Consider the following 21106-nt stretch of genomic DNA (forward strand, 5'->3'; position numbering starts at 1 on the left):
ATGTTGACGCCAAGTATTAGGAATTCATCATCATCTCAGAAGGGCAGAGCTGGATGCAACCCTCTATAAGATCATCCAGTCCAGCCCCTGGCAAGAAGGTCCAGGGAGGGAATCGAACGCCTTAATGTCTGGCACCACAGCCAAGGAACTAAACCACCGAGCTTGGAAAGGGAAGGATGATTAAAAGCAGCACAGGTCCGATTCCTAGTTGTTGGGTCTTTTTATTTTGTACACCTGTTCCACAGTGGGAAAACCACATTACACACAGACAGAGAGAGAGAGAAAAAAGCCCCTGATTGATATTACCTTCTGCTTCCTCTATACATAAATACTGTCATTTTATATATATATAATTTTTATTTTAAAAAAAGGAAATAAAAAAAGAGAACAATCTTGAAACATAGCTTCATCCCCAATCCTCAACAACACACAGGCGTCGGAAGAGCAAAGTGATGCTTTCTTTTTTGTAAGAAACCCCCCAATAAATAATCAAATGTTTTCAGTTCTTGGGACAAGCTTTTCCATTCAACCCAACCTGCCTTTAAGGGTTTATAGATATATTTAAATGGGGGGGGGGGAGTGGTTAAATAAAAGCTTGTACAAGCTAATTTCGACATTAACCTGGTACTTTTGCCAGGAACTGAGTTTGTACCTCGAAACCGCAAACGACGTCAGAAGGATTCACATTATACCCTCGGACCATTCCGGGCCAATATGGACGCGGCCGTCTCTTCCTCCAGGTTGAGATCCTCTCGAACTTAAAGCCCCAAGAAACACCCCCCCCCAAGCACCAAATGCATCTGGAATAAAATGTCGGTTCTAGATTTTATAATGGAATGGGTTCTAGAAGAAGGAACGGAGGTTGGGAAGGGAATTTGCTCCTTAAAAAAAAAAAACACCACCACACACATAAAAAAGGATTTTTTTTCTAAAAAAAAGAAAGGCGGGCAGGATCAGCCCCTTTGGGAACTACAGGGGCTTAACTGTTGGTGATGAACGTCCTGTAATAATCAGGCGGGGGGAGCGTTTTTGGGTTGTTTCTCCCTAAAAGCCCATGGGGGGGGGGGGGAAAGGAAGGCTTGGTCATCCAAAAAGATGGATCCTTTCTTGAGACCGACGGCTTCTTCTCCACAAGACCTCTGCCCCCTCCCAAAAGAAAATACCAACGGGATGATTCGTGGAAAGACAATCCTTAAAAGCACCAGGTTTGGAAAACCAAAGGAATGGGACGTGGCAGGTGCATGATCTCTCCCGGTGGAACACGCTGCCCGCAACTCTGATTCATGCTCTTCGGTCCCTGGGACGATGTTGGCAGAGTTTCGGCGTTCGTCCATCTCGGATTCTCCCCTTCCTTGCATTCATGGGATGACCGCACCCCAAGTTGTCCTGCGAAGGCATCGGCCGCTTCCTACGCTCCCGGGCCCGTAGGGTGGTACAACAGAGAGGCTGCGTCGCGAGCCCCCAAACCTATTGCCTTATGGGATGCCACTCTGTTCTATTCCAGTATCCCTCCCCAGTGCAAAAGAGAAACCTCACTGGTGACTCCCAGCCACAGTGCAGGAGTTGCTGGGTCCGGATTGGAGCATACTGGGAGAGTGTGCTGGTCGAAGGGTTTACGAGTTCAAAACAAGTCATCGACTTGCGCAAGCAGCCGCCTACAAGTTGAACCCAGGCTCCTGTCCGACCTCAGAGCCCCCCATCTCCCTACACCCCCCAAAGTGGACTGTGAAATTGATTTCGGGGTGCGGGTGGGTGTGTTACTGACGCCCAAGACAATATTAAATGTCAGAGAGGAAGAAACACACCCGGATAACATTGTTTTTAAACGCTCCGACATGTAATCCTCTCCGCGGATACCCCTAGGGCTGGCCAGGGAATAATGGGAAGTCTTGGCTACAGCCCTCCTGTTTTTCTGTTCGGAGGAAAGTTCCTCTCGAAATACACACTTTCCCCCGGCCTCTGGTTCTCTCTCATTTAGGGGAGGGTGGAAGAGAGAGGCCGGGAGCGCTTTCCGACATGTGTGCATTCCAAGAATGCTGCAATGCACCAAAAGCTGTGGCAGGCGCTCATGCTCCAGAGGTGTCTCTCTGCCAGGAAAACAGAATGGGCAAAATGAAGCATGAAGACACACACATGCACCGCCGCACCCCCCCCCCCAAATGCAACTTTGGGAGAGAACGAGAGGGAGTGCGGCGGGCAGAACCGTCTGGGAATACGAGGCTCACTGCCTGGAAAACGGAGTCGTCAGACAATTACTCACAGTTGCAAAACTCCCCTTTCCCTGGTTCCACCAAGCTCCCGGTGGCCTTCACGTCTGGCCGAAGCAACTCGACCGTCTTTGCTTTACAACCCACCCCAAAACAGAAGTTTTCCCACTTCCAAAACCCTGTTTAGTTCTACTTCTGCCTACATTCAGCGTTTTCCCGGTGGCACAGAAGTGCTCCCGCCACCCACCCAAACCTGTACCGGGCGTCTCCCACGGCTACTTGAAGCTACGACTCTAAACCAGCCTGCCGGGATCTTTCTGCACCAAGCCACGGAAGAGAGGAAGAGGCCGGAGCAAAAGTCCGGTGTCCCAAAGACAACGGCAGATGCTAGTTTGCCATCCAAGACGTCTTTGTTAAAAAGCCCGTCCATTGCATGGCATTGGTTTCCCGGTTTACGTCAGCGATCCCTCTCTTCACCCCGTGTCCCGAGAAAAGCTTCTCTCCAGAAACGCTTCCCACAAACTACCGCAGCGGCCCTACCTCTTAGGAATCCATCAAGTCATGCCACACTCCCTTTTCTCCCACCTGCTTCGGTTTCGCTAGAAGATGATAACAGAAGACTTCTCCCGCTCGGGACATCCTCAAATGCTACTAAGGATCTAACACAGATGATGAGGCTGGCAGGGGAATGGGTGGATTAGCAAGATTTGAGACCCAAGCAATTGGGGGGGGGGGTTTAGGGCTAGGGACGGCTCCTTCCCGAGAAGGAGCCAACGTTCGTGGAGAAAACCTCGTAGAGCCTAGAAACCGGAACGCACTTTGCTGATGGGACCGACAACGAACCGTCCCAGAATCGGCTTAATTATGGATTGCTCTTCGAGACCTCCATCCTTTTCCTCCTCTCTTCGCCAGGGCCGAGCCCGGCTCTCAACCGTTTTTCAGAAAATGGGGGAGAGAACGTACAAATAATTCAAGGCTGAACTCGGCTTCATTGCACACGTTCAGAAAACCTCGAGGAAAATGCATAGCGTCCTTAAAGTTACAAATTTGGCCCATGCCATCCTGTGGGCAGGAGGGAAGACTATGCCATCGGCTGTTGGCTAGCCACTTGGCTACAGAAAGTCCTATTTTGTTCCTATGGTGGTGGGCAAATTCTCCTATGCTCTCCCCACTTGGGGTGGGGTGGGAGATAGATAGATAGAGAGAGATATATATAAAATTTTACATACACAACTCAACCTCTTTCACATTTGAAAGCAGCCTCCTCCAAAATCCAACTGCAAGCAACGTTCCTTGGAGTCAATTTTCCGAAAGAATAAAGGGTTAGGAAAAAAAAAAAGAGGAAAAGCTTAAAAAAGAGGCCACCACCGGACACCCACCCAAACTTCCTGCTAGGCCCAGGGAGAGCCCAATGTCCTTAAGCCAGAGTAAGTTGCCTTTTGAGATGTCTTGCTTTCGCAACGTTAGGTCTCCACTCTCCCCCCTCCCCTCCACCCTCGGCGTTTCCGCGTCAGGAAGCTCGTTTCGCTCCCTTAAGTAAATGAGCAATAAATTATTAGAGTTTGTCTGAAAAAGTGCTGCTTTGCCCTAAGAAGTTGGGGGGGGGAGTGGCTGAGGGGGGAAGAAGAGGAGAAGGCAGGGGGAGTCCTCGGTCCATCACGCAGCACTTTCTCGCTCTCCTCGGGGCTCCGAGGAGCCGTTCACCACCTTCTTGACCTTCTTCATGCCCTCCATCACGCCAGATGTGGTCACCCTGGGGAGGAGGAGAAAGAGGTAAAGAGGCGGCTTGGGGGGAAACGTGCTCCCACCCACCCCCGGTCTGTCGGGGGGGGAACGGTGCCCCCCCTCCGCCAACTCGATTCTCCGGCAGGAGAAAGAAGAAAGGTCCCCATACACGGCTTCCATGTCGAGATCATCCTCATCGTCTTGGGAGAGCCGCAGATAAGGGTTGTCGGAGGCGGGTCGGAATTTGTATCCGGTGAGGACGAAGAACACCAGCGTGGCCATTTCGTCCAGCAGCTGCAACCGAGAACGGAAGGCATGAGGGGCGATGGACACCTTTCACGATGCTCAGCGTAGACCATTGTGTTGCAATAATAATACAGTTTTTAAATGCGGTATAAAAGATTCTGTAATATAGCCCACTGTTTTCTATCTTCCCACTTTTTTGGGGGGGGTGTTCTCACTGTTGATTCTGTTTGGTTGATGGATTTTTTTTGGCACTGCGGCCTGAAAGGCAAGCCACAGTATTTTCCCTGTCTCCCTCCCGGCGTTCTTGACGATGGTCTTGAAGGACGTTTCTCGGGTTTGTGCGCTCCGAGATCAATAAACCAATTATGTTTTACTCATCGCGTCTAAAATCCGGCAGCCCCACCGAAGCAAGCAGAGCAGGAAAAAAATAAAAATGCCAAAAAAACCCAGCCACCCATCTTTTGAACAAAATAAATAAAAGGCCAAGCTCGAAATCTATGTAACAATCATGGAAATGGAGAACAGCGCCTTCCGAGAGACGGAGTTTGCTGCACGCAGGAGAAAAAGCTTTGCTAAGATCTATATTTTAACGTCTAGCCGCGGCTCTGAAAGGAGAAATTGCGGGGGCGGTTCGTACCTGATAGAGCCATTTCCACTGGAACGGAACGGCGATTTTGATGAGGATGGTGATGATCCGTGTGAAGTAAATGTAGCACACGATCTGGGGGCAGAGGAAGAGAGTTAGCCTTCAAATATCAAACTGGAACGCCGGCCCCCAGCAACTCACCGACGGTTTCTCGAGCCGGAAAGAAGGCAGGCCGGTATCTGAGACAGATCTTTGTTTACCACCCGCCCGCCCTGGCCACGATCCTCCAAGTAGCTGCTCCAAGGGAGGCCAAGAGAAATCCTCTTGTAGAGATAGAGCCTCTTCTGCGTTGGCGCCAACATGATGGAAGCCAAGTGGGGCTGTCCCCCCCCATCCCTTCCCTCTTTCAACCCCTTTCAATATTTTACTCCTTTTTTTAAAAAAAGCGATTAAAACTGAATTCAACAAACAACAACCGAGAGCCATTCAGAAGTGGGGGCAAAGGCAGGCTTAAGGGTGTCGAAGGGTTAACCGCGCCAGCCGTCCCAAACCTGGTTCGCACGGACGTGTGACACATCTCTTACCATGACGTAGTATTGCTTGAACAGCTTCAGCTTTGCAAGATTAATGGCAGCTGCAGAAAAGAGCACATGGACAGAACAGAAGGTGAGAGGGAAGGGGTGCCGGTTGCCAAACAGAAACGGGCAAAATCAAGAAAAAGGAGTAACGGTTTTAAAGAACGCATTTCAAAACTTCAGGACGGAGTATCCTACGTGCCCAAGGCGTATTGACAATATTTGAAAGAATAGAATAAAAAAATATACCAAGTTACCCATTAAAAAAAAAAACAATTAAGCAATAAACACTGCCCCAGTTTCCCAGCAAGCTCATTTTACTGATCTCGGAAGGATGGAAGGCTGAATGAACCTCGAGCCAGCGACCTGGGATTGAACCCAGAGTTTTGACTGCAGGACTACAGTTAAACCCCTGCACGACGAGGTGCCTTAAAGAAAGAAGCGGAGAGGTCGTGCAGACCATTAAACACAGCATTAATGCTCAGCCAAAGGGGGACAGATCCATCATAGCCCTGAGATTCATTCCCAAATCCCACACTTGGGCTGTACATTACACGCCAGCTGGTAGCAGCCTTTTTATCCAAAGGAATCAAATCTGTAACAAGATGACTTGGTTAATGTTTTAAAAATTCATACGTCCTTATGTTTTACTCAGTTTTTCGGCATCCACAGGGCGGGGGCGTTTAGAGCCGATCCCCCGTGGATACAGTGGTCCGATAGAACTTCCCGCAGCATTTAGAAAAAAAGGAGAACATTGAAATCTATCATTGGAGACTATGAAAATGCAAAGATAGATGGATTTGTTCTCTGATGCTATTCACCTCCTTGGGGAGCAAAATGAGCAGGAGTGGCTACCGAAAGATGGTTCAGTAAGACCTATGACGCAGTCATCTAAATATCGATGCTCTGTCATCAACAGAAGGAAGGAAAAGATGTCTGAGCTTGTAAACACCGGGCAAAGGAAACACGCTTTGATTTAACTGTGCCGGTACGTCTAACCTCCGTCTGCGCTCGCAGTCATAAAAACCAATGGGGTTCTCACGACACAGGCTTGCGTTTTTAATCAATCCGTGTCAAAGCGATGTGCTTCGAGCCAAAGTGCGTGTCACCGGCAACGGAAGGGCGTCGATCCCTTGTCTTGATGTTCCCATGGAGCGGCAAACGGTGGGCAGGTGGAGCAAACATGGTTGTTGAAGCTGGCGCGCACGGCCACGAGGAGCGGTGGCTCTCCCAACCTTGCAGAAGGCCGACGGGGAATGCATTAGCAGCGTGGCACGGACATCCGGTTGCTGGAACTTTGATTTTAGAGCGGCCACCGATTCCCCCTCCGGGGACAACCCAGAGCTTGGCCAGGGTCATTTTGCATCTCGGCCGTTTTTAAGACTGTCGCTCTTTCCGCTCCTCTGTTATTGCGGCGGCGGTTGCTGCTGCTCTTAAATGTTTAATTTTTTAAAATTATGCAGAGAGCATTCTGATATGGGTGGATGTTCACCCACCCGTTTCCACATTTATTTATTTATTCATTTTTATTGATAGGCAGCCTTTCTTCCGAGAAGGGGAGCCAACGTGGGTTGCGATATTAAAAGAACAGGACGGTGTAAGTTAAACTTTTTTAAAAAAAGAAAGTGCAATCAAACGATACGCTCATTAAAACACAACGGAAGAATTAAAAGCAGGCAAAGATGAACAATTATCTCGAGTCACAAATGGCAAGCGGGGAGTCGGTCCTGATGGTTTAAAAGCCTGCCTGAAAAGGTGGGTCTTCAGGTGGTCGGATTGAAAGAAGGGGGCCAGCCTGATCTTGACACCCCCACGCTCCACAGAGGTCTGGGGGCGCCTCTAACCATTCTGCAGAGTTGCCTTCCCCTTGAGCCAAAGTCACCTCGAAAGGCAGGCTTCTTCTCCTCGGCCCCAGTGTCATCTTAGACGTGGCATCTTCGATTTCTCTTCCCCCGCTTCCCCGCAGCATTATCGCTGGTGCCTGCAATGTCCCGAGGTGTGTTCAGCAAGGGCAGGACAGAGTTTTAGAAATAAGAGAAGGTGTTCTCCCCGAGCCGCCCTCCTCTTTCCTTCCCGGGGGGGGGGCTCCTCAAAGCGCCAAGAATGCTGTTTTCGCAATCCCGCAAAAAGACGGCTGGAGGGACGCCTAGCCAGGCTCGGCAAACAGTCTCCTTCTGTATTCGCTCGCCATGTTAGACATTAAGAAACTTAATGCGGCTGCTCCCAGACTCTGGAACTCCCTGCCACTGGGAACTAGGCTGGCTCCATCTTTGCCGTCCTTCCACGAGCAGACAGAGACCTTTCTCTTCAGGCCGGCTTTTCCTTCGTGACTGGCAGCCTGTGTGGGTTTCTTTAAATGGACAGTGGTGGCCCCGTTGTTTTTAAATGTGTTTTTAGTACGGATTTAATACAATACTTGGTTTCATTCTCTTTAAATGTTTATACACTCACTCCTTTTTAGCTTGTAAATATCGCCCTTTTCTCCTTTTAAGGAGAATGGTGGGGTAAAAATATTTGGAAGGGAGGGAGATCAAAAGTCCCTGAGCTTTATTCACATTAAGGAATGTGTTGTGAAAAGAATTAAAGAAAACAGGTATGGGGTGCCGTGGAGGAGGTTATAATTAAGACAGCAAAGAGAGAGGAGGTGAAACCTAAGAAAGTAGGCGGAAGTCAGCTATACGAACACAGATCAGGTCAGCGATACGTGACTAGCGCACATCCGTAAACTCCGAGACACATCGTTTGGATATTAACCCAGGTGTACCCCTTTATAAAAACATTGCAGCCCCTTAAGGGCTAACCGCTATATTTTAATGTAAGCTTTCTTAGACAAGACCACTTCCTGAAACTTTCTCTCTCTCTGTCTCATATATTTTTCTTTTGTTTATGGCCTGGTATGCTCGCACAGACGAACACGGCTACCTGTTCTAAAACTTCCAGTCCTTACCTTTCCCGTCTGTCGCCGAGGCCTCCTGTAAGTGTCTTACTGACCTGGAAGAGAGGACGTAAAATCAAAACTGGTGACATATTTTCTGGGTTTCATCTTTAGTCCCCTGTGCTAAGCTTCTCCCTTACCACATGACAGGAAACAGGATGGCCCCGCAGCAGAGCAAGTCCACCAGGAAAAGGATCTCCTTCCACAGCCCGTATTCCGTCGTCCCCTCTTCCGTGGACTCAATGATAATGTAGGCGATGTTGGCCAATACCTAGCAAAAGGCAAGAGCGTCACGCCAGCGTGAAATCAGTTAGCGAGGGTGGACCAAGCAAGAGGCCACAGTTCTGTAAGGAAAACCACTTAACAGCTTCCTGGGGGGGGGGGGGGGGGTTCTCCGTTCTCACTTGGAAATTTAAGAAAACCAAGTTTCTCGCCCAGAAGTGGGTTATGTTCAACCGTCAAGATGGGCGCAAACCCATCAGGGGGCCCTGACTGTCGTGTAAGCATGACTCACAATTTCGTCTTGTCTACAGACAAAAAACAGAGGGGCCGTTTGGCTTGGCTTTGCCTCTCTCTCCAGACGGGACTTAAACCCAGAGAGAACTCCCATTTTCTCAGGCTCCGGACGCTCCAGACAGTGCTTCCTGTTCCCCTGGGGTGCCCCCCGTTTGGGCGCGCGCTGCCGTACAGCTAACCAGGGTCCGCACGGAGCAAGCAGAGAACAGGGGCGTCTCTCAAACCAAAGGCGCTTCGGGGAATCACAACACCTATCCTGCCAGACCCCCGGCCGGCCTCACCTGCAGGGGGATGACAATCATGAAGATTTTCTTGTCCTTATCGGAGAGGATGTGCTTGATGAAGGCCCAGCCGGTGCCAATGAGGGCGATGGTGATGAAGAGCAACGCCCCTTTCAGCCTGAAAAACAGACCGGAACAAACACAAGTGGTCTCAGCCGCGGCCAAAAGCGGATGCGAACGGGAGAATGAAGAACAGCCCTGCCTAATCTGGAGCTCTCCGGATGTGGATCACGAAGCCCACCCTCTCTGCCATCATCAGCACCATCATAACCAACAACACCAATATCAAGAACAGCATCTATACGATGTTGACATTGAACAGAGTTCTCATACAAGCTGTGCAGAAATCAGTCTGCCTTTGCAAGTACAGTAGGGAACCCCCCCCCATATCCATAGGGGATTGGTTCTAAGCCCTCCCCCCACGGATGCAGAAAAACATGGATTACAGCAAACGCTATTTTACCGTAATATCGAATGCTATACATAGCATAGTCTATGTCTCCCTCTAATGGCCAGTTGTGGTAACTTCACCTTTGGAAATATACCATTTCTAGGAGTTGCCTTTTAATATTTTTAATATTGTCAGACCGTGGAATCAGTGGATACTGATCCTGCGGATGGGGGGGGGCATTCCTATCGTACTTGGCTTTTCCTACTTCTTTCCCACAGAAGGAAAGGGAAGCCAGTGAAAACTGCCCCCCCTCGCCCTGCTGGCCCCCTCTGCTTCCCGACTGTAGCCTACGTTGAGATACGGTGGGCGTACTTACAAGTGAGTGATATAATAGACGACGGCCCAGCCTTCGATGGGGTAGCCCTGAGTTGAGATGTAGTGGTAGTCGATCTGGAGAAAGAAAAATAGAAATCAGATCCAAGTTCTGTATTCAGGAGGTAAAAAAAAATATTTCAGCAACAAGCTTGCCCTTTCCGGGTAAGCAGATGCAATTAAGGTTTAGCTATTCACTTTTTTTAAAACCTTCTTTATCCCTGGAGTGTCAGGGTGATAGATAAATAGACATGACAAGAGAGCACTGCAGCAACAGAAGATACAGATTTGCCCATTTTTTCTATTTTTTAATATTTTCAGACCGTGGATAAGTGAATCAGTAGATACTGAAACCCCGGCAAGTCAGGGGCATTTCTAAATCTCCCACGGGTATTTTGCTGTGGTCAGTGGCCATCTTTGACACTTCTGGCATGCAGAGGGAAGTCACAATAAAACAAACAAAAATATGACTTACGGCGTGGAAGACTAAAGAGAGGGATTTGGTAAAAGGAAGGGCGGCCATCAGCCAGTGGATTTTGAACACGTCAGCCCTGTAATGAAAAGGTGAGAATTAATTAACTCCCGAGTAGGACAAAAACGATCTCGCTCACAATCTGGAATGTCTTATTTATGTCTGATGAAGGGAACTTGTCGACAAAAGCTCACATCCACAGACATAAAAGTTAGTCTTTAAAGATGCCACTACAGTTTTGCCTTTTAAAAAAACTTTTACTTTCTTTGCAAGATCTCAGGAGTGGCGACGTAATGCCGACATCGAACCAAAGAGCGGAAGGTTAACAATTTATTTATGAGTATAACTACACGATCTGTTTAATTCTTCTTAAATACCGTAACCGTTTCTTATTTTTGCATTTAATGTTGTTTCTTTTTAACACAGAAGGAACCCTCCCCTCATATCCGCAAGGATCGGTATCTGCTGACGGTGGACAAAAGCTCATGCTGGAATAAATCGGTTAATCTGAAAAGAGGCCACTGAGATTTTGCTTTTGGGCTTCGTTATTAAAGCTGAAACAGGCCAATTTGATTCCTTCTTAGAAAACTGGGACTCTAGCTTGCCTCGGCTCTTCAATTTTACAAACACACCATGAGGAGCGATATGACAGAAGCTTCAGCATGTTTAGTATGCATGGGGCGACGCTGTAGATGGAGGATGTCTGTCTGTTTAAGGTTCTTAGTATAAGACGAAGCAGTAGCTATAGCCAGCTAAATGTTTCATATCGTCAACAGCGCCATCACCATCCTCTCCAAACTGCAGAGCTGGAAGGGACCCTATGGGATCATCTAGTCCAGCCCCTGTCAAGGGGTGGGTGGGAATCGAACGCCCAACCTCTGGCTCTGCAGCCAGAGCCCCCTTCAGCCCCTACTCACCTGCGCTTCCGAAGGGTGTGGACCCACACGGTCCCGGCGACGAAAAAGAAGAGGGCCATAGAAATGTACAGCTTGGGCAGCGGGATTTCGCCGGCTGAGAGGTAGCTGTCGGGATTCTCCTCCATGATCCCAATCTGAAAGGGGAGAAAGAGTTACACGGGGAAAGAACGGCGCCCGTAAAGGACGCCTTCAGAGGCTGCAACCCTGGGGGGCTGGGAGCTGTTTTCGCACTCAAGATCTTCGAAAGCCAAGAGGGGCTCCTCCTTGGAAAGCAGAGCGCCGTGGCCTCTCGGCAGCCCGTGGATTCCCAAACCCACCGATTCCCGCAAAGTAAAGCGCAGGAGAAACATTTGTAGGGAAGCGCAGACAAACGTTTCCCCCCCCCATACCCCGTATCATTCCCCCCCCCCCCGGCTTCGGATCTGTGAACAAAAACAACCCTCTTAAAGCAGAGATGAGACATTGTGGGTTGTGTGTGTGTGGTTTTTTGGGGAACTCAACGGTTCAAACGGGGAAGGGCTGAGCCCACTCACGTCGAGGCTGAAGGTGACCTGCTCATTCCGCATGTCCTTGTCGACGCATTTGTGGAAATACAGGCTGTAAAGGCCTTCCTGGCTCTCCGAGCTGACGTTGAAGAAGAACTGAGGAGGAAGAGTGCGGAAAATGAGGAGAACATACCAAAAGCCTCAGCCCCTTCTTCTGCTGGATCGCTCACGGGTTTAGACCTCCGGCTGCGGAGTTCGAATTCCCCCGCCGGTCTCTTTGACCAGGGCTGGACTGGATGATCCAGAGGGTCCCTCCTAGCTCCACAGTTCTAAGATGATGATTACAATGCCGAGACTTTTCAGCACAGCTTAAGCCCTACTAAACGGCCCCACTGCTGTTCGGACTTCCAACAGCGACGGGCCAATGTATCCCCTTGGACTGCGGGACTCAGAAGCCCCCCCCCCGGCAGCAAAGCACTCCAGGCGCTGAAGCCCAGAGACTCAAATCGGCACAGCTCTAATATCTAGAAGAGCTGGCTGCCGTTCATAGGATCACAGAAAAGTGAAGCTGGAAGGGGGCCCACCAAGGCCATCCAGTCCAACCTTCTTCTCAAGGCAGGAATGCAGGAGCCCTTGACACACCCGGAAAGAAATGAAACAGCATGGCCGAGGTTCGTATAAGAGAAGGCTTTTTTAGGGACGGATTTTAGGTAAAACTAGATCCCCTGGCTAGATTTCGGGTGTGTGTGAGGAAGCGATGTGCAAAAAAATCAAGACGTTCCTATAAGCCAGGAGTCACCTGGGTCTTTCTTACTAACTGGAAAATACTCTTTCCTGCCCTCTAGTGCTCAAAAACAAATGGTGTAAATAAATATTTATTTATTTGTATTCTTGAATTTATTTATTTATTGACTAACTAGCTAGCTAGCCAGCTGGCTAGTTTATTATTCAATTTTTAGTGGGCAAAAGAATTATCATCTAAATTTTATTCACTCACTCACTCGCTTATTTACATCTTCAATTTTTATACCACCCATCCGGCAAACTGCTACTCCAGCCGTTGTACAGAGAAGTAAAAGAAAAGTCCCCCCAAAAATCATAAAAACACATTTTAAAAAATAAAGATCCGGAAGAAAAAATCCAAGAAGAAGAACTTCTTCGTCCTTCTCCATGCGCTCCATCAAGGAAGGAGAAGTTCCTTACAGACTTCCCCAAAAAGTGCTGTTTTTTTGAAGGCACAGAGGGAGGGTCCCCTGTGTCACCCCTGCCGCAGCACATTCCACATGCAATTTTCTTTTTATGTCACAACCAACGCTTTACACCCGGCACGAAAGCGGACTTCCAAACCTTTGCGGTTGACTTGGCCAACTCAAGAGGAGGACTTACCGTGAATGAATAGCCATCGCCCTTGCTTTCAATGGGATGCGTTCTCTCTACAGGTGCCTGGCCCAGGATAAATAAGAACATCCAAGTGACTTCCAACTCACTATTGCACAAGTGAAATACAAGCAGACTGAAAGAGGGACATAGTTTGAATAGAAGACCCAAGCTTATAACCCAGTTCCTAGAAAACGCCTTCACCGATTTATACGCCACTCTCCTACCACGATGGGCTTCCAAAGCAATACCGTGTTTCCCGGAAAATAAGACAGGATCTTATATTAATTTTTGCTCCAAAAAACACATTAGGGCTTATTTGGAGCAAAAATGAAGTCCACTGCTTCGTTTCTGTGTGTTTCCAAAAAGGTCCCATGAGCCTTCTGGATTGTGGGAACAGAACGATCTAGCTAATGCTGCTTTTTTAACACTTCCAAGCCAGAGGCATGGGGCAAAGCCACGGGAAGGTTAAGAAACGCTCCCCTTCTGGGAACCCAACTCCCCCTCTGCTTTCTGCGGCATTCAGAGGGCGGCTCGATTCTTACCTCGGTTTCGGTGGCGTTTGGCTTGAGTGTCTGCTTCGAATCTAGGAGGAGAAAAATACATGGGAAGCTAAATCAGGCAAATCCAAATGAAAAGGGCCTTTGGGCGTAATCTCAACCCCTCCCCTGGCCTGCTTAAAAGTGCCCCTTGCTGATCACATCATCGTGAGAAGGATGGAGCAATTTGTGTCTAGTGCTGTGGTACCCAGACACCGGAACACAATTCCTGGTAAAAACATTGTGGAAATATGTATTTCTAGTTTTCTTCTTTTAACATTTTTAATATTGTCAGATTGCAGAGACCAAGCCCATGGATATGGGGGTCCTACTGTAATCCTATCGTAGCCTTCAACTATGATCGCTCCATGGGTAACAAATGCGAAACGGCTGTCAAAAATGGTCTTCCCCTTTTTTGCACCCGAGACCAAATGGAGGTTATTTATTCCTTCGGCGACGGAAGGCTTACCGGACTTCTGAGTGGTTCCCGAATGAGCGTTTCCTTGAGAATCATTAAAGATGATTTCGGGCAACGTGGGAGTGTTGACTTTGGACTTGACCTTCACCCTGCGAAGAGACAAAAGGGGTGCCCCCCCCCCCGGCGTCAGGAAAACCAAACAGAACAGCCCAAAAGGTAAGAAATTGGGGACTGGTTTCTAGAGACGGAATGATCTTTCTGGGGAAGAGAAACCTCTTTACGACAGGGTAAAAAAGGCGAGGACAGCAGCACTGAATATGTGGGACTCTATACGTACATATTTCTGGGGTTTATTTACCAGAACTGGCAGATTGGGGGGGGCTACTACTATATTCTTGCAGCTATTAAGCTTTATAGTTTTATTTCTGTATTAAATGTGTTTAAAGAGATTGTATTTTTTCCCTTATCCTCGCATTCTATGTTGAATACTCAATATTCCAGGAGCGCACTCAGCTTCCTAGTAAGAGACCAAGCCCCAGAAGAGGGTCCTGGGTGGTTAGGAAGAGCCCGGAAGACGTGAAGCCAGAGTCACTTACACCTTCTTTGTAAAGTCCAGGAGCAACAGCGTCACCGAGACATCGCGGTCTGGGATTTTATTCAAAATGCAATAGTCCACTTCTTCATCCTGGGGAAGAAATGGAAGAGACAGCGTTTGACATCCTGTTCTGCCACTCGACCGGCAGCCTTCTGGTGCAAATGGTTCCACTGCAGGACTGTCGTCAAGACTCTGTTCACTAGCCGAGTTCTACCCCGACCGGCTCAGGTTGAGGTTACGACTCCGTGGACTTACCAACCTTCTGAGGTTGATAAACGGAGTATCGAGATCACTGGGGTGGTGGAAGAAATGTGTAGGGTGCATAATTAAACTGTAAAACACCCAGAGAGCGCTTTAAGTGCTATAGGGCAGTATATAAGCAACACACACACACACACATGAACAATGGGGAAGTGGGAAATCATCTCTGATTAAACTTTAATCATTAAAGGTTTCCTTTGGTGCATCTGGGGTGTATGCCAGTTGTGCGGACCTGAAATTGTCTTTAATCAAAGGTAATGTGCTGATGTTGAGGATGATTCCGCCCCCCCTCCAGGCTGTCCATGTGGGGCTGACCCACCGGCTTTCCATCAGTGTTCTGCATTGTTCTCCCCCCATAAGAGGAGTGAATCAGAGCAGCCATGAGGTGTAGGGGGAACATCACTTTTCAAGCAAGTGGACATTAATTGAAAAGGTGCTGCCACATAGGATCAAATCAGGACAAATTTAGGCTGACGAGACAGCAAAACTGGGCTTGTTTTCAAACCCATCTTGTCTCTCTCTCTCTCTCGGAAAACATGACACCCTCTTTGGCTCTTACCAAGTAAGTAGAGAATCCATCATTCCGTGTCCGGTCTAAGCTGAAGCCCACCTAAAACGAAAAGGATCGAAGGATGAACCATCCATCACAGTTTAAGGCTCTTAGAATTACATTCTTTAAACCAGGATCAGCGTTTCTAAAACAACTTCCGCTTCAAATTATGTTAATTTTCAAACTAGCAACACATCAAGAAAGCTGAACATTTTCGGAAAAGATTCACCCTAATCAAGAGAACAGTTTTAGTAAATATGAGGGTCACCAGTCTTCCTTTAACTAAATAATGTGTTTTTACATTTTCCTGGTCATTGACCGTCATAAATAAATACACATATTCTGAAGACAGTTGAATTTCTGTGTGAGGTAAACATGATTATATGGAATTTTTCAAGGGGAGTTACCGGAGGGGGAAGTCACAAAGGGGGGGGGGGGGAGAAGTATTTTTGTTTTTAAAAAAGTTAATTTTCATCTAAAGCTCTGAATCGGGTTGACCAGGGCAAACTGAAAGTGCCTTTTTGAGTTGAGTTGTAGCCACACAAGGCTAGCTTTAGCAGATACGAATTAACCCAAAGGATATGGAAGGCATCAGGTTTCTAAATCCTGGTTTATGAAAGAGCCAAAGAGAGGAGAATCCTAACCTGCGAGCATCCCTTTTATCCTTCAGTTCTTCTCTGGAGTTTTATTGGGCAACCTCTGTTAGAATGGAAGCCTCTTACCTGGTAGTTTTTATCGTCCTTCTTGAGCTGTTTCACTGAGACGCTGCTGACGTTCACCTTCATGAACCCGTTCTTGAAGAAGCCGAAGGTGTTGAGATGGACCTTCTGCCGCACATCATCCTGCAGGAGGAAGAGAAGGAGGTGAGGATGATGATGCTGTAAAAAAAAAAAACTGGAAGTGCACAAACCCTTATGGATAGCTTCCCTGTTCGGACAGTGGGTTATTTTTGTTAGGAGCTACTGAAAGAGACAATTAGATAACCCGACAGCACAACGTCTTGCAGGATTAAATGCTTTATCAGATGACATGTTCTTTAATCCTGAAGATTCGTTTAACCCGACGAGATCAATTAAACAAAGAACAAGCACCCGGGGCCACTTCTCTTCGAACTGAATGGGCCTGCCGATCAAACTGACCTTCTGAACAGAGCAGCAAAAGGTGGAAGATCGTTACATGATATTAAACACAGGGGTAGCAGTAGCTACCTCAACCTGATAAGGAGATATGAAGATAGGAGATAATAAATCAAGGACACGTCAAGTGACAATAAAGTCATAAAACACAGAGCGGGGAACCTACCGCACCGCAAATCTCTCTCTCACATCCCATCAACACATGCGACCATCTTTCTATTTCAGATTTCGTCAAGTTGTCCCTCGTGTCTAAGTTTTCTCTGAAAGTGAGAAATTGTCTGGATGCTACGAGAGTTACGCTGGTTATACTCTTGAAAATGGTACAGAAGACGGAAAAAAAGAGAGAGAGAGAGGCTGGCTGCATTTTTCCGGAACAGGAAAAAAAATGTCTCCTCTCCGAGGTTGACGGGGCTGCTAAGAAGAAATTATTTCACCAGTGTGTTTCAGGGAATCTACATTCATGCTGTGTAATGTGCACCGAATCTTGTTATGCGTTGCTTGCTATATGTATTAGCATAGAAACACTGGTCTCAGAGTAATTCTTGCCTAAATACCGTGTCTTTATGCTCTGTTAGAGAAACCCTACCTTCCCTTAGTGGGCAGCGAGCTGCAGGCAAATCTGAAAAGGATGAGCTAGCAAAACAGTTTTAAAAAAATCTCCTTATGGTATGAATCTCTTAGGTAAAGGCTGGGAATTTACTTAATCCATCAAGCGGTGCTTCTAGAGTAGAAATTAAAGCCGATAGGTAAAATACAGACCCGCCACCCATCACCCGTACGAAATCTAGACTCTGAACCCTGGCGGCGCGTTCCGAACCGGCTCTGTAAATCTGGAATCCTGGACAAATAAGCTGTGCTCGGAATTATTCCGAATAGCCCACAAAGGAAACCAGAAGTTAAAAGGCGACAGGTGCTTCGTGCAAGTCCTGGCATGAGCCTTGAAGGGAGAGGACATCCTTCATACTGATGACAATCAGCCTTTACTTAAGAGAGGAGAGAGTTTCTCACACACACCCAGCCTCAAGCGCTGACTTTCATCAAGGGCGCTTGTTACTCACTTTGTCATTACCTTCAATTAAATACCTTTTATTTATACACACAAATGACGGGAGGAAGCTGTGAAATATCAGGGGTCTTGTACATACAAACTGTTTTTTTTAAAAAAAATATCTGTATTATTTTATTTGTAAGGGATAGGTAAATGAAATCAATGGGTCCAGGGGGGATGACAGCCACGGCTCATACCATCAGACCGGTAAGGAGAAGAAACGGAGATTTTTAGACTTTTCTCTGTAAAAGAAACCACAATAATCTGTTTTAGTTACTTATAAGAAAGGGGAAAGTGCAGAGTTATTTCTTGAAAAAGAGTGAGCATGGCAATGAATGACGGGGTGGGGTGGGGTCTCTTATAATTACAATTGGTCTCTGGGTGAAGAACCAGAGAGGCAGATAAATCATATAAATATGGAAGTGTCTTCAGCACGTCTTTGGCCTCGAGGCCAGCTTGCCTCTGGGTTGTAGAGGCCGGGTTTGAGCGATGGCTGTTGTTCTGGAAAAGGGCTCCAGACGCCTCCTTTTGCTCCCCCTCCGGGCCTCCTCTGTATCGCACCTTTTATTGGAAGGACTGGTTTTGCCGTTTTGTGCCTTGTTTATTTTTAGTGCGTCTGTAGGGGAGAACTTTGGCTCAGGCCGACACATCCGCTTGACGCCATCCTCACACACCCCAAACGCAAATTCCTAGGCGCCCACTATAAACGACTTTATAGCCAAAGCTTCAGCAAGACACAAAGGCAAGAATGCTTTCTTTTCTTCCTTCATTATATTCGGCCTTGCAAGAAAAGAGGTTCTTCCTTTGCTGTGCCTGGACACGCCACCAAGGAGCCGAGGGATTTCCTACAATCACAGAACTGTCAAGTTGGAACAGACTCCACGCATCGTCTAGAGAGCTGTGGTTCCCAACCTTGGGGCCCCAGATGTTCTTGGACTACAACTCCCAGAAATCCTGGCTGGCACAGCTTGTGGTGAAGGCTTCTGGGAGTTGTTGTCCAAGAACATCTGGGGCCCCAAGGTTGGGAACCACAGCTCTCTAGACGATGCGTGGAGTCTGTTTCAACTAGAGTGGTCGAAATGACTAGATAGGCAGGGTATAAATACAATAAATAAATAAAGACTCAAGGTTTGGGAAATGGTGTCCTAGCCCAACCGTTGGCCAACGCCAAGACACGACAGTAGAAGCATTCTGGACCGGAAGGCGCCTTTAGGCAAAAAGACTGGGAAAGATATTTGCCCGAAATTCTGAAAAGCTATGGGCACACACAGAGCTCCACCAGATTATGGGGTGCATGCGATTTTTTAAAGAATAGTTAACAAAGCATGGGAATGGAACGGGCCAGTGAATTCTCAGTTACAGTTTGCTGGGAATTCAAGAATGTCCACTGCTGGGTGGTCAAGAGCACTGGACTTTCTGACTTTCATTAATTTTATTTAATGAATAAAATCAGACCCCGGGGTCTGATTAAGCCCTGGATGTCCTCTGAACCTTTATAGTGATTTAATTCTTGGAAACCATGATTCGTCTCAACATACACACAAGGTTCAACGCAACCACAACGCCGTACGCCCATACTTTAAATGGCTGTGAACACAGGCTAAGTTTGGGAAAGGGAAATTAAGAGGCGGCTTGTTTGGGGCGGTAATTTCCACACCCAGAAGTCTGAGCATGGAACAGTTCTGAGAAAAAAGGAAACAGAGTCATCGCAACGGCCGCCGATTAGCTTAGCTCTGAGCGAGGGGAATGAGCAAAACTTTTTACGGTCTGATCTTAAGCAACGATTTGAAAGAAAGCAACCGAGGAAAGAGGAAGAAAAACGGATTCATCATGGGTACAACTGGCCGGCACGATGGTAAATCAAGCCTCATGGGATTCGTATTCGGATCCCACGAATGTCTAGACAGAACCCTAAGAAGGGAGAGACGGGATCAAAATAATCATCTCAGAACGGCAGAGCTGGAAAGGGACCCTGTGAATCATCATCGACTCCGGCCCCTGTCAAGGAAGCCCAGTGGGGGGAGGATTCGAACTCCCAACCCTTTGGCTCCACAGCCGTGCTGTCCATTGACAGATGGAGCAGCAAAACACAAAGGAGACCCATTTCCAGCTTTCCTCGTTACAGCACAGCGTGCCACGTTTCTATTTACACGAGAGCAATGTTTTCCCTAGGATTGTCTTTATTCAAACAAGCCAGGATACCGAGGGGGTGCCCTGGACCCGGGCGGGACAGTCACACACACACACACTGTCCTCTTTTTTTAGACCGTTGTCCGGGACGCCCGTCCACCGAGAGAAAGTGGCTACTCCCCCCCCCCCCCAAATCCAAGCTTATCATCATTACCTATTTAAAAGGATATACATTCTTTTCTCCTCGTTTGGGGGGGGACAAATCTCCCTCTCTCTTTTTCTAACCTATTTTTATCCTGCTTTTCTCCTTAAAACGACCCAAAGTGGCCCCTCTTTGTTTTTTTTTTGGAGCCCCAGCCCGAATTCTTGGTAGCCCCCTCACTGGGGCTTGTGGATCTCCTTCGGAGTTGGGAAGAAGCCTTTGCTAGAACTACATCCCCCAGAATCCCCCCGTGGGAGCCCCGCAGGGCAGGGCAGGAGGTCGCTGGAGGTTGCCGTCCAAGCTCCTACAGTTCCCCAGGTCATGCTGGGAGTCGTAGTCCAGATAAAGGCGGGAGTCCAGATCGTGGCGGATTATAGTCCTGGTGAGTACAATGTTTCCCAGACCCTCTCGGTTGGTGAGGGGATTCTGGGATTTATAGTGGCAGCGAGCAATGATTCCCCAGGCCCAGTTTGTGAGGGGATTCTGGGCCTTGTAATCCCAGCCAGTGACCCTTCTCAGACCCTGTAGGTGAGGGGATTCTGGGCCCTGTAGTCCCAGAAAGTGACCCTTCCCAGACCCGGTGGGTGAGGGGATTCTGGGCCCTGTAATCCCAGAAAGTGACCCTTCCCAGACCCTGTGGGTGAGGGGATTCTGGGCCCTGTAATCCCAGAAAGTGACCCTTCCCAGACCCTGTGGGTGAGGGGATTCTGGGCCTTGTAATCCCAGCCAGTCACACTTCCCAGACCCTCTTGGTTGGTGAGGGGATTCTGGGCCTTGTAATCACAGCCAGTAACGCTTCCCAGACCCGGTCGCTGAGGGGATTCTGGGCCTTGTCGTCCCAGTGCCCGGCTCGGGTGTGTGTGTGTGTGTGTGTGTCCCCCATTCCGGTCCCCCTCCCACCGCCCCCCCTCCGCGGCCCCTGCCTGCCTACCTTGAGGGCGAGGTGGTGGACCCGTGCCTGCGCGGGGTCTCCGCCCAGCAAGGCCGCCAGCAGCACCGCCACCAGGGCGGCGACCCCCGCCTTCCCCGGAGCCGCCCCGGCCGAGGGCACCGAAGAGGAACCGCCGCCGCCGCCGCCGCCGCCGAGACTCCCACACGCCACCATCTTTAGTCCAGCGTCAACATCTCCCTCCCGGCCCCGC

The 21106-nt window shown here is 48.4% G+C and overlaps 1 protein-coding gene across 1 annotated transcript; it reads right to left on the bottom strand.

The window, feature by feature from the left end:
• Window positions 1-201: 201 nt before the first annotated feature.
• On the bottom strand, window positions 202-21106 carry GPR107 (G protein-coupled receptor 107). The gene is made up of 18 exons (XM_072985057.2): window positions 20896-21106; window positions 16171-16290; window positions 15458-15508; window positions 14639-14727; window positions 14094-14191; window positions 13631-13671; window positions 13095-13151; window positions 11757-11864; window positions 11224-11357; window positions 10310-10385; window positions 9839-9912; window positions 9072-9189; window positions 8415-8545; window positions 8287-8330; window positions 5349-5398; window positions 4816-4899; window positions 4102-4226; window positions 202-3960 (listed from the first exon to the last, which is right to left on the bottom strand). The coding sequence occupies exons 1-18, from the start codon at window positions 21067-21069 to the stop codon at window positions 3864-3866; spliced, it is 1671 nt and encodes a 556-aa protein (XP_072841158.2). The 5' UTR covers window positions 21070-21106; the 3' UTR covers window positions 202-3863.

The sequence above is a fragment of the Pogona vitticeps genome, chromosome ZW-PAR (assembly GCF_051106095.1).
Source record: "Pogona vitticeps strain Pit_001003342236 chromosome ZW-PAR, PviZW2.1, whole genome shotgun sequence".
Lineage (NCBI taxonomy): Eukaryota > Metazoa > Chordata > Lepidosauria > Squamata > Agamidae > Pogona > Pogona vitticeps.

Coding starts and splice junctions, on each gene's coding strand:
- GPR107 (XM_072985057.2), bottom strand. CDS start 21,069: ATGGTGGCGTGTGGGAGTCTCGGCGGCGGCGGCGGCGGCGGCGGTTCC. Junction 15,509..16,170: donor AGGACGATAAAAACTACCAG/GTAAGAGGCTTC, acceptor TTTTCGTTTTAG/GTGGGCTTCAGCTTAGACCG. Junction 14,192..14,638: donor CTGGACTTTACAAAGAAGGT/GTAAGTGACTCT, acceptor GTCTCTTCGCAG/GGTGAAGGTCAAGTCCAAAG.